Here is a 13412-nt window from a genome sequence, read left to right as displayed (position 1 = left end):
CAACCAGGGATACCCAAGAGCCCTGCATAACTTTGAGTCTTTCTGCGTTCTAGCCCCCTTGACCTTCGCTGTGCTTTGGCCCACTGCGCCTGCTAAGATCATAATGTAACAAGCGCAAGTCACAGGGGCTGAGACCATTTGGGATGAAAGGGTCCTTGCCAGGCTCGGAAAAGAACATGAGGACAGACTCTGTGACTAGGAAGGGTGTACGTTGTTTGTTTGTGTGTGTGTGTGTACATTTGAGAGGGTGACTTTGGCAGGTTTCTGTGCAGTGAACACCTGTGTATGTGTGTGTGTGTGTGTGCGTGTGTTTGTGTTTGAATGCGTCCTGTATGTGTGTCCCTAGCCTGCTCACACAGTTCTGTCTTCTTGCCGAAGGTTCGGCTCCGTCCCTGGTTGCTGCTCTGCCCTTTCATCCCCTCCTCTCTGCAGGGCTCAGGTGTATTCCCATGCAAACATCCACTTCCTGGTCTCCAAAACCTCCAAACTAAAGGGGTTAGGGCTGAACAACCGGAGACCCTGGTAGGAGACCATCCAACGAGGTGCACTGCCATTAACTAAGAGCTTAAACATCCGGGGTCTGCCACCCTTTCAGCTCAGCGATGTTCAGCCCTGACTAATTGAGAACTGTTGGGTCAGCTAGAGTGGGGAAGTCACCCATCTGCATGAAATTCCTGTCAGTATGCAACATCTTCATTGTTTACCATACTGTAGTCACACACAAAAAAATACTGTTACATAGTTTATAAACAGCCACAATTGTAGATATAATATAGAGATAACATAAGCAAAACAACTAACAGCCAACACAGGGGTTCCTCAGGACCAAGGATCCAAACCACAGAACCAGCTGACTCAGGGGTCTCTCAATGCAGTCATTATCCCCAGGCATGTCTTCAAGGGTGTCCATTTTGTCCTTTAACACATCAGATGTATTCTTAAACAGTGTTGTAAGAATTTAGAAAACAAAAATAATTTATTATTATTATGATTTCTCGACACTTTTTTCTTTTCTTGCAAGGTTCTTGTTCCGTGCGAGGGCCACAGTGTCCAGGTGTTGTGTGAATTGGCTGCCTGGCGTTCCATGAAGCGTCCTCTCAGAACGCCATTGGTCTCTTTAGGCCTAGGGGTGCATGACCAGAAATCAGGTACAGATACTGTACACTGTGATTCATTCCTTTCAGCTAACTAAACCATTATGCCAGTTGGTGAGGCGTATAGGATACAGTTACAATGCCGTTCATTCAATGATGCTTAACCTTGCATGAAACCAACTTTGATATCAATACAATACCCCCCCTCCCAAAGAAAAAAACAGCAAAAACAAAACAATATAAAACAGTTCTGATAGTTTGGACCAAGATTATAACAGTGTACTGGATTTTATTTTACATCCTTAATGAATTTATTTAAACTTTTGCGATGTTCTAAGAGCAGATTGTAAATTATTTCAACCATTGTCTGGTTCACATACCCAAGTTTTCCTCAAACATTCCATCGCTTCACATCTAGGTGTTGTTACTATCTGTGTGAAGCGTAAGAGACAACCACACAGACTAATTGGCGGATTCCTTTACACCTGTCAGACAGAAATACAATGAGAAACCCCAATTCTACGTTCCTTTAGAGCCTCGAGTCACAACACACTGCAAGAGTGTTCCAACAGCAACATCTGTCTTCTCACTTCTTGTTGTAGTGCCTTGTTTCTTTGGGTGCTTTCTGCATTGCCATGGCAGCCAGGTCAGCAAACAGCAACGTCAGTGTCTTTCTTTTACCTGTATTAATGTGCCAGCATGAATACCTGTACGATAACTGCACCAAACAATCCAGGCTCTTAAGGGTACTTTCTTTAAGACCTTGATTGATCCTCTTTTTTTTTGATGAATCCTTCAAGATGGAGATGGGGTTTTTTTCAATCTAGAGTGGTAGGTTTCATCTAGGGTTCAGTTAACAGATTAAAGGTGTGCTGGTAAAATTCATAGGCCTTCTAACCTTAACTTGAGTTAGAACAATGGACAAAGTGTTACAGTAAAATAATTTGGGGAATTATCGGTGAACATAATGTTTCTTATGTTCTTTAGAGGGCAGATTAATTAAAAAGTAAGGCAATACTGAACATCTTCTCTACTTGAATGTTGTTTTGCCACAAAATTTTTGTTAGAGCTAGCTGATTTAAAACAGCCAAATGTGTTCATTATGCGAGTATACAGAATGTCCTCAATAACACTGAATTAAGTTTGTTGAGTGTTGACAGAAGACGAAAGCCACTATGATACAGAATTATTTGGTCTATGATTGATATGTGCTTCTGTCTATGCCTTCCTCTGTCTTGCAAGATGAATGATTTGTAGTGCCAACACTTTACCTTTCTCTGTCATTTGTCTTGTGAACAAAACATCTAGCCAAATGGAAAAATGCCTGCAAAAAAAGTTTATGAAAAGAATAAGTACATGTAAAAGTTAATGGACAAGTTTTGAAATACATGATCACTATTGACTAAAAGATAAGCATTAAAATATTCCCATCTTCATAGTTTAGAGTTGTGTGAAGGAATCTTAAAGGCTCAGCAAAAGTCACACCCAGTAACTTACTTTTCAGACACTTTCTCCTTACCACCATCCGCCAGCATGTGCTTAGATCTCATTGTGAGGTGTCCTCAGCATATCTGCATATTAGCATGTTAGAGCTCTTCACTGTACAATGCCTCTCCCCTCCAACTTTCCCACTGTCTCGTTCTGAATTTCTCTGAATGCATTGATGTGTAGCAGCAGGTTATCATAGTCTTTGAGTTCAAGTCTATGTGTTTGTGTCATGGCCGTTAGTATTTCAAATTAGAGTGGTTTGCTCAGTTGACAAAAAAGGTGCATAGTTTTTAAACTGGTGCTGAAAAAACACATTAACAGGTGCTACCACAGTTATTGGACTGCTACTGTAAGTCTACTTTGTGGCTTTCCCTGAGCATTGCCTTGTACTACACTGAAAGACCTGCCTCCAAAAAACTTGCAGATTCACCAATGCTCTGGAAGAACTAGCACCTCAATTCTACAGTTTACAGCAGAACTCTCGGAAAATGGTGCCACATTATGATTTTTCAATCTGCACAACAAAAGCAACAGTCGTCCAATGTTTATGTAATTTTTCTCATTATATTTTAAGCTTAAATTTTCATTTTACTATGATTAACTCTGCACTAGGATTACTTTTTGTGAAAGGATTAATTAAATGTATTACAAAATGCATCATTTTGGCCCACACCCAAAAAGAAGCGTTACTTCTGAAAATTGAATTTGGGTAAAAAGTGTAGAATGTGATTGCTGTTGTATATTCCTGTCATCTCTATGTCTTAAACCTGTGTGTATCAATTTTTGTTGTTACTGTAAAATTGGCTGTAATATTTTGTTGAAAATTTGATTTAATATTCCAATCAAGCGACAATGGTTGTCAGATTAATTGCTGCTGATTTATTTTAATATATGGGAACATTGATTTGTTAAATATTCAATCAATTTCTAGACTGTGTTAGATTGTCAATGTATTTCACACTTTTATTGGGGTAAACCTGTATAATTTACCTGGAGTACTCAAACATTTGGTACAGTGTAAGTTAGCAAACTATGTGCTACAAACTGTAGCATGTTTATGAAAGTGTACTCATACAACCCATGTTGAGATTAAGCTCATAAAGAATGATTTATTTGTTGTTGTTAAATATAAAATGTAAGTAAATGGTTTAATGGGATCCCCGTTCTTTAAAAAACAAAAACAAATCTGATGTCCAGTATTGTACTAAACCCTTATTTTGGGGAACAATATGAATATTATTAATAACATATGGTGCTAAAGTTCTTTTTGTATGTTTTGGTTTTTAGATTAAAAGAGACATATTATGCCGAAAATGTAATGTCAAGCCTTACTGTAGATTAAAATATGAGACTGTTCATCCCAGAAGAGAAAATAAATATAGTCTTTGAAAGTGAAAACAAAAACACAAGATGTATACTGTCTACACGTGCACATTTCACTCTTTGGCAGGTCAAAAGTGTGTACCTGTGTGTGATGTATGATATATAGTACACATTAGTCATAGTTTTCCCAGAATAAATGGCTGTTTATTAAAGAGTTATTACCAAGTGTGTCACGTCAGCAAGGGTTCTGATTATAATTCATTTACATGCCGAGTTGGTCAAGGGAAACCAAAAAGAAATATTGCTTTCTTACAGTATAACATCAATTTTGCCTTTTTATGGAGATGAAAGAGAAATATTAATAGCCATGGTAATGTCAACACGGATGTGAAAGAACATACAAAGCAATAACGTACAATCCGAAATTATAAGTAGGCCTAGCCTAAATTCCAACAAACCCTAATAAGATTCCTGATTATGAGTATGGCGAATATTGAGGAGGAAAACGAAGGAACCAAAGATACTCGTCGATTCTGGTAGCTGTACCACTAAACATGCCACATTTTACACAAGTATTAGATGGATACAATTTTAGGCATATCCCTGGAACTGAAGGTGCATTGGCAATTAACCTTTCACTGTCAATCAAGTTCTTGATTCGACTCCGTTTCTGTCGGTGCTCTGTGGTTGAGTCAGTTTGGAACAGCTAAGACATACCGTATTTTGCCGATATAATTTGGTCCTGTGAAGTTCTTAAACACGGGCTACTGCTTAGCAAAGTGGCAATATCTTTTCCACTTATTCCAGTCAGTCTTTTAGTCACATTCCAACCCTTTTCAGGACTGTTTTTGCTGTGCAATGCATTCTGGGCTGTAGGAGTTCAACGCCCAAAATGGCGGCAGGATTGAAAAGTTGGTCCTGTTTTCCCTCAGTTTGTTTTTTTGGGAGCTTATCTTTGTTTGTATACTAATTCTATTATTGTGTTTACTTACAAAATAAAAAAGGAATTGCTTTTATATCGCTGAAGAATTATGATAGGGAACGATAAACTATTTGGGATTTGTACTGAGCATCCTTTGGCTACCAAAGTTGTTGCGAGCTAGCTTGATTGCTAATTTAGTTAGCTTTTTCGAGATGGAAAGAAATGTCAGAAACTGTGGCACCAGCGATGCATTCGAGTTGTGAAAGCAACACTATGATAAAGTAAATATGAAGAAGATGACCTGCACATAGAGATGGAGGATGATGTGAAAAAAGTAAAAAAGGTAAGTCGTACTTGCTGTCCACAAATTAAATTAACCAAATATCAACTTAGCTAGCGAGATAGCCAGTTATAGCCTGCGCCTGCCAGCTGGCAAAGTTGGCCTGCTAGTTAACTAACAAGTGTAGTTGATGATCTATACGTAAAACACATACAGAACTCCACAAATTGATTTCAGTTTGAGACACTTGAGACACAGTCTGATTAAAATGTTGGCTATTCAAAAAAGAAAAACAGCTGTCATACCCTATGACAGCGTGATGCCAAAGATAACTTTATTTCGATCCTTTGACCATTCTGGAGGTACTAGTATTTGGACGTCAGTATGATCTACTCCCATGCAATGGTCAAGGTTTCAATGTGAGCATTGTCTTAGTCATGGGCAGAGCGGGGGCCTATCTAAACTCAGATCAAACCTACACTAGGTCCAAGGTTTGGGCTAAATCTTTCTCCGCCCATGGTCTTAGTACTGACTCAAAGTGAATTGTTTATCTGATAGAATGGAGAACTAAAAAAATATGTGCTGAAAGTTTTCCCTCTCATGACTGTAATAAAATCCCTTACTCTGAGACTGCTTCCTGTAGGCATTGTTAAGAAGAGGCGTTGGTGTCAAAGGGGATATCTACTTGGTTTCAGCTGTCAATAACTTTGGTCTATGGTAGCAGGGGGTCAGTGTTTATTTTAGGTACATGACTGACCACACGAACAGACACACATGCACGTGTCTTTCCTTGAGGAAGTATTTTTGCGCCTTGCTGTGGGACTCCTTATGCCCCACCCTTCTCCTGGTCCACCCAGGAGGAGGAGGAAGGGCAGGGCTTGGAGAAGCCAGACAGGATGTGACATAGACCTCTGTCTGCCAACACCAAAGTTGCAGCCATGTGTAGTTTCTTCTTACATCTGTTAGGCTTTTGAGTTTTGGGAGAACAGTCATTCTGACTGAACTAACCTTCTGGAAAAACAGACGCTAGGCCCACCACTTCCTGTCCAGTTCCCTCCTCTGAGATTAGCAGGGAGGGATTGTTGCTGATTAGGAACAAACATGTTGTTAGCAGGTGGGCTGGTCGAGGCTGGGTAGATATGTGAAAAGGAGGAGTTTCCTGCTTATAACTTTGATACTGTCATGAGCAAATTTAGAAAAAGTAAAATAAGAAAGGTATTTATTAAAATGTTGGCCTCATTCTGTGTTTTCCTTAAATGTATACAGTGGGGCACAGTTATGGTCCTTGCGATGCTTGATCTCCATCTGAAGGTTCATGCGTCTGTAGGGCAGGCTTAATTCTAGACATGCACAACTGGTCAGCTGGATCAGCCAAGTGTAAGTCAGTTTTTGTTAGGATATAGTCCAAGACTTTGTTAGCACAAGCAGGTGTGTCAATAAGAAAATTCCACTTGTACTATGACCCGAGCAAGGTTTACACCCAAAGAAGAGACATTTTGAAGCTAAATAAATGAAACTCACTGCCAAAAGAAATACTTTATTGTGCATGGCGGCAAAATACAAATTCCCACTAGATGGTGCTGTTGAATAGGGCAGTCAGGTGGTCTTGTCTTATCTCTTCAGTACACCTAACAGCGTTAGGTGAGGAGCGTCTCTCTCATGACCTTTTATCAATATACTAATACAATCGAAATGTTGGATTTCAAAATGAGGTTTAAAAAGGGGGAAAAGCACTGCATGGTGTAAATTCCTTGTTCCCAGCTCTGTCCTTTCCATGGGTTTGGTCCACATGAATAAATGAGCCCCAGGAGAAGGTCAGATAATTGAGATAATTGTCGTGACCTAAGCCAGGCTTTACATCACTCCCGCCGTTCTGCCCTCACTGACATCATCACAGGGCTTCGGATAAAGACCCATATCAATAATGGATACTCGTGGTCCCTGGGACTATTTACCTTGAGCAAATGTATTCCAGGGGGGACTAGAAGACTATTTGGTGCCCTGTCAGGAGGCTCCAAACCGAAGGTGCTCTTTCATTATTTGCCCAGCTCTCTCCAACTGTTCTGTAGACACATATCCTTTCCTCTGTAGTGTTACCATGAATGTAGCCTCATCCTCCTCCGCCACATGGCACCTTGTTGTCGTTGGTCACTCACCTGCAGAAGTGTGTCATTACACCTGAGGGTAATGAAATGTTAATGCCCCTCTTCCTGTGTGAAGATGGCAGAGAAGCACTCTCAAATGATGAACCGAGGGTGTGGTTTGTGTAGAGAGCCACAGCGGAGTGTGTGGTTTCATGTGGCAGAACAGATGGTTTTATGGTTAACTTGCTGCTTTAACAACCAGAAAATGTTGTTTATCTGACCTGGATCTTGAAAAGCCTACTTCAATTTGAGCTCCAGTGAGGGCTCTCCGACTTCATGAACTTCAAAACTTGGTGTAAATGTAGGCTTGTTATAACGCCCTATACTTCCGCAGCTGTTTAGCAATGCGAGGGACACGTGCCATCAGAGGAAGTCAGTGGTCGATCTCTTTCCTGTTTTTGTATCGATGCTGAGGTATAACGGGCCACAGACACACTCGCACACCTCCCATTACCTGTGAGAGACTGGAGGCAGCAGGGTCTGTTGCTGCCAAGACCCACCACCTGTCGCTGGGCTGACCGAGGGTCACTCCCCCCAGCAGGGCTCATGGAGAATGAGGTAGGGGACTCTTCTGCAACCAAGAAGGGTGTTTTTTCGTCTGTTTTCAGCAGTTTGCTGCTAAACATGGGTTTCAGTTCATCTTAGCGAAGCATTTGTACTTCTCTCTTCGTGGTCTCTACTTTAAGCTTGGTTGTGTGGTCAGACTAGGTCTGAGACGGTACTGAGCCATGTTGAAGTATCGGCTTCGGTAGGATGATAGGAAGTTGGAGGAGGAGGAAGGAACATGTGGATGGCTCTCCTCTCTCTGAGACCTCGTCAGCGTCTTGTGGTCTAAAACCTCCAACCGCAGTGGAAACGGCCGCATGCCCGTTTCAGAACGAAGGGGATCTCATCATCACTCATAATGTTTTATAGTGTCCTATAAATGCTTCATACCTATAACGGGGCGTCTAAACGTTACCAGGGGGTTTAGGAAACATTTACTTATTGTAAGTCGCTCTGGATAAGAGTGTCTGCTAAATGTAATGTAAATGTAACATGGGTCGTACAGGGGAACTGGAGATGCTTCACTTGTGGGCTGTCAAACTCAGCGATCTGTGGTGGCTGGCTTCTCTTCGCCCGACAGAGAAGATGCAGAGTCAGCAGGTCTGACCTGGCCTGTAGCACTGGCTCTACTGAAGCCTGGAAACACAGCCTCACTGGATTTTCATTTTCTTTCTTTTTTTCTTCTGGGCTTTGCTTGACTGTAGCAGTAAAATACTTGGTTTCAGTGCCAGTATTGCAATGGTCATTGTTCCAACAAATGCTGTCAGTATTTCTATTATAAAATGTGGGATATAGATCTTGCCATATGCTTAATTTTAGACTAGTTTTAGGGAAGTACAAAAAGTAGACCTTTGAGTATAAATCATGCCAGTTTTTCCTCTGTGGTTGTGTTTTTGTGACATGACAACGCTAAGACTTTAGTGTGGTACATGTCTTAAGAACACAAAAATAACCAAGGCTAGTTCTCTACTCTGTTATTTCTCTCCTTTTTTCTGTCTGTCTTTTTTACCCGCCTCACTCTTCCCTCCCACTCTTTCTTTTTTTAATGTCACCCTCTGTCTCCCTCCTTCCCTTTCTTTCTTCCTCCACCCTCCCCTCCGTCCTGGAAGCCTGGAATCGTGTCTCCGTTCAAGCGGGTGTTTCTGAAGGGAGAGAAGGGTCGTGACAAGAAGGCCCAGGAGAAGTCCACAGAGAGGCGTGTCCTCCACACCTTCTCCCTCTCCCTGCCAGATCACCGCATCGACCCTGACATCCTGCTCAACGACTACATCGAGAAGGAAGTCAAGGTGAGGCCACGGGGCCCAGGGTGGAGGGCAAGTTGGGGGCGTAGCAAGCAACAGGTGTGCAGTTTGAACCAGGTATGATTGAGGGGCCCTGACCACTGACTTTGTGTGTTGTAGTATCTAGGGCAGCTGACCTCAGTGCCAGGATACCTGAACCCCTCCAGTCGGACAGAGGTTCTGCAGCTTATTGATAATGCAAGGGTGAGCACACATCCTGCTTCACTACACTGCTGTTCACCTACAGCACTGGAGACCAGATATGGGTTTACATGACATTTACATTTGATTCATTCAGCAGATATTTTGTACATGCACTATTTGTATGTTACTTTTTCCAAAGTAACATACAAATAGTTCATATAGAAAATACAGCAGAAGGATCAGAAGTTTTACAGTATTTTGGTGGTCGGAGTTCAAGAACAGTCTGTATTAACAAAGATTTAAAACGTCCAACGTGATGTGTTGATGGTGACAATTGTAGAACTTTCCAAGTTCCAAACACACGTCTTTTAAATGACAATGCCCAAAAAAGTACTACCCAAAATCTCCATTATCATTATTAAAATCTCCATCTGACCTCAACTCTGGATCTCTTGGTGTTCCACTCCTCCCCTCCAGAAGTCCCACCAGCTGGCTGGTCAGCTCACGTCGGAGCAGGACGCCGTGGTGAGCCTGTCTGCGTACAATGTCAAGCTGGTCTGGCGTGATGGCGAGGACATCATCCTGCGCGTGCCCATCCACGACATCGCAGCAGTCTCCTACATCCGGGACGACTCGCTGCACCTGGTAGTGCTCAAAACAGGTATATGCACCAGGCTGGTCAGCTGTCCTGGAAACGTGTAGACACCTGCCTTGCTGCTCTATGGAACCTGGAGACATATATTCATCTGAATAACATATGTTTATTGTTTGCACCTCCCTGCCACAGTGTTTGTACCTCCCTGACACGTGTTTGTATAACATACATGGCGAATAAACCAAATTCTGATTCTGATTCCCCCATTCCCTCCTCCCTCCAGCCCAGGAGTCTGGAGGCTCCCCCTGCCCCAGCTCCTGTCCAGAGCTGTCCAAGTCCCAGACCCTGAGCTCCCTCTCTGAGAGCGGGGCCGTGCTGGTGGAGGTCTGCTGTCTGCTAGTGCTGGCTGTAGAGAACAAGGTAACACACACACACACAACCCCTAGACTGAGAACAAGGTTGTTGATGCGTTGCCTGTGGTGGTGTTGATGTGCAGCTTGCTGTCTGTCCCCAGGCTGCAGCTGAAGAGCTGTGCCTGCTCCTCGGCCAGGTCTTCCAGATGGTTTACACCGAGTCCACCATTGACTTCCTGGACAGGGCCATCTTTGACGGAGCCACGACCCCCACCAGGCACCTCTCTCTCTACAGCGGTAGCACTTTGTCCATCCCTCCGTTTAAGCATCTGTTTATTTGGGCCTACATTAGTTTTCACACTAGCTACAGGAACTGTTCCTGGACTAGAACACAACACAAACAACTGTTCACAGTTATATATGAGGGACAATTAAGTCTTTGTCTTGGCTTTGTCTGGCTTTGTCTCTGTCTTGTCTGAGCCTGTTTTTCTGGTGTATCTGTTGAGGAGCTTGTGGAGCATCTCTGGAACACGGGGTGCAGTTCCCTTTATCCCCCCCCCCTGTTCCTCATGTACTTGTCTTGATTTCAGATGACTCCTCCAGCAAGGTGGACGTCAAGGAGGCCTTTGAGGCGGAGGCCAGTACATTGTAAGTACCTGAGCCGGCGCTCCCGGGTCCCAGTGGGGATCAGGCCACCCAGGGTGTGTTTCTGATCCCACACGGTCTCCTGTCAGTTCTTTCCAGGACTCTCTGGAGGCGGGGGACAACTCTCCATCGCCGACCTCCACGCCGGCCTCACCTCAGACTAAGACGTCCAGCGAGGGCGAGCTGAGCACCACCGCTGCAGAGCTGCTGCAGGACTACATGACCACGGTGGGTGGGGGGGGGTTGGGTTTTGGGGGTGGGTGAGTGGGTGGGTGGGTGGGTGGGGGTGTGCACAAGAAAGAGACCTTGTCTTTTTCTCTCAGCCTGTTAAACAGTGCTCTTTAGCCTTCCACAATCATGGCTCCCAACTTCATCTTTCCTGTCACTTCTACCTTTCTGTGCACTCTGTTAACTTCCCATCCTTTCTCTCTATCTCTCCCCCCTTCCATACCTCCCCCCCCCACTCACCACATCTCTACTCTCAGTTGAGGACTAAGCTGTCATCTCAAGAGATCCAACAGTTTGCCACCCTGCTGCATGAGTATCGTAACGGCGCCTCCATCCACGAGTTCTGCATCAACCTCCGCCAGCTCTACGGCGACAGCAGGAAGTTCCTTCTACTGGGTAAAAGCACATCTACAGGCCTCACTGTCTAGTCCCGTCGGATGACAACACACGGCCCCATCCCCCCCTCCCACCCCCTGTGCCCCCCATTCCACACTTAGCCTTTTCTGGTGAAATCAAGGTTCTCTTGTCTTCACCATTAGGCTTGAGGCCCTTCATCCCTGAGAAGGACAGCCAGCACTTTGAGAACTTCCTGGAGACCATCGGCGTGAAGGACGGCCGCGGCATCATCACAGACAGCTTCGGGCGCTACCGCCGCACCGCCAGCTCGGCCTCAGACTCCACCACCAACGGGAACGGAGCTGCGGGGGGCGGAGCCAGCGGGGGCTCAGACGAGGGGCTGGCGCCCTCCGAGGGAGACGAGTGGGACCGCATGCTCTCTGACATCAGTAACGACATCGAGGCGCTGGGCTGCAGCATGGACCTGGAGGCCGTCACGCCCTGACGGGCTGGATGTGAAGGAGGAGGACCTGGGAAGGATCCAGCCACACTGGCCAGTCACTGAGGCTGCTTCTGTCCCCACCAGCCTTTGTAGGAACAGGCTATTATTATTATTTGTTTAATCAGTTTAGTTTTCTTTATTGGCAGTATCTGCCAGCTTACAAGGATGTAGCAGAATAAGTCCATCTTGAGCTGTGAGCCTCAACCCACTTGTATTCACCAAAGAACTGTGTAGACTTTTTTTAAATTAGATACTGTGTTATGTTGTTGTGTTGTTTTAAGGTCAGTCAGTAACTTAATCCACAAAGTGAATTCCTGCATATTTACTTAATGTTGTATATGCCACACTGTTGTATACCTCCTTTTATGGTTTGTGTATTTTCATGTTTTACACTCTTTAAATGTTTTATATAGATGTTCACCCATGTTGTAATATCTAAATGAATTGGGGTTATTGAAAACTGAAATATCAATTTTAACTGAAAATTATCGTTCAAGCATTTGGATGGAAAATATGTTTGACAAAGCCATTTAGTGAATGGCTGATTTAACAGCTCTAGCCTTATATTACAGTTGGAGGTGGTCTTTTTTCCGCTCAGTGATTTTGAGACAATAACGCATTTCAACATCATGTTATAATAATAACATGAGTAACATCCCAACTCATGTAAATATCACAATCACACTCTTGGGATATTTCCTGTACACCTGTGTGACCAGTCTCTGTGCCTTGAAAAGTAGTTGTGCTGCCAAGTGTCTCACACAATAGGGAAAGGCTATCTAACTGTAACAGTGCAATGGATGAGTGAACTGTGGTTATAAAATAACAAATACTGTCAACATACGTTTCCTGTGTTGTCATGTTCTTTTCGCTGAGAATGAACTGACTGTATACTATTATCAATGCAACATACAGTGACATACCTTTTAATTGGATTAATGCCCTCTCATTTTCTCTTCTTGAACGTGATTGGATGAAGACAGCTGGAACACAACCCAGCTGTCTCCTGTCTAATTACTTAACCAATGGAACTAACTGAGAAAAAAATTACATCTGAAATATCTAACAGTGGCATCAAATGTCCTGTAGATGGTGTTGTACTGCTGTCCAATCACCTTTTTCATTTAGTTACAGTTCTTTTTGCCTGGATACACACTCCTTAACAACTCAAATGTCAAGCCCTTAATATAATCTTGTTGCATGAAGATGAACGCCTTCAAAGTACCGGATTAAAGTTTATCTGTGACTGAGAAGTTGGCAAGCCAAGACCACAGATTAAGAAGTCACTTTGGCACAACACCACATAAGGCTGTGTCTATAAAATCAAACACATGCTCCAATGACAAGTAACCAACATGGTCAAGTAGACTACTGACATCCCATATTCATTTTTGGAATAGAAAAATAATACACTATTTGTCACTACATGATCCACTTCCCCAAACTGACCCACCATTTCCTTTGTTATCAAACCAATAGGCCTACTGAAAAAAACAGACTTAATCATATATGTTGGGGGGGGAGGGGTGAAC

At 43.4% G+C, this 13412-nt stretch overlaps 1 protein-coding gene across 2 annotated transcripts; it reads left to right on the top strand.

Annotated features, from left to right (window-relative positions):
* Positions 1-4761: 4761 nt before the first annotated feature.
* ccm2 (CCM2 scaffold protein) lies at positions 4762-12723 on the top strand. 2 transcript variants are annotated; one of them, XM_047021251.1, is made up of 10 exons: positions 4762-5170; positions 8907-9083; positions 9198-9281; positions 9699-9882; positions 10100-10236; positions 10331-10466; positions 10760-10817; positions 10904-11042; positions 11300-11438; positions 11582-12723. In XM_047021251.1, exons 1-10 carry the CDS (start codon positions 5141-5143, stop codon positions 11881-11883), a joined length of 1386 nt encoding a protein of 461 aa, XP_046877207.1. In that variant the 5' UTR covers positions 4762-5140; the 3' UTR covers positions 11884-12723. The 2 variants fall into 2 exon arrangements, with proteins under 2 accessions (XP_046877207.1, XP_046877208.1); XM_047021252.1 differs by lacking the exon at positions 4762-5170 and adding an exon at positions 5183-7809.
* Positions 12724-13412: the final 689 nt, after the last annotated feature.

The sequence above is a fragment of the Hypomesus transpacificus genome, chromosome 6 (assembly GCF_021917145.1).
Source record: "Hypomesus transpacificus isolate Combined female chromosome 6, fHypTra1, whole genome shotgun sequence".
NCBI lineage: Eukaryota > Metazoa > Chordata > Actinopteri > Osmeriformes > Osmeridae > Hypomesus > Hypomesus transpacificus.
This window is presented reverse-complemented; position numbering and strand designations above follow the sequence as displayed.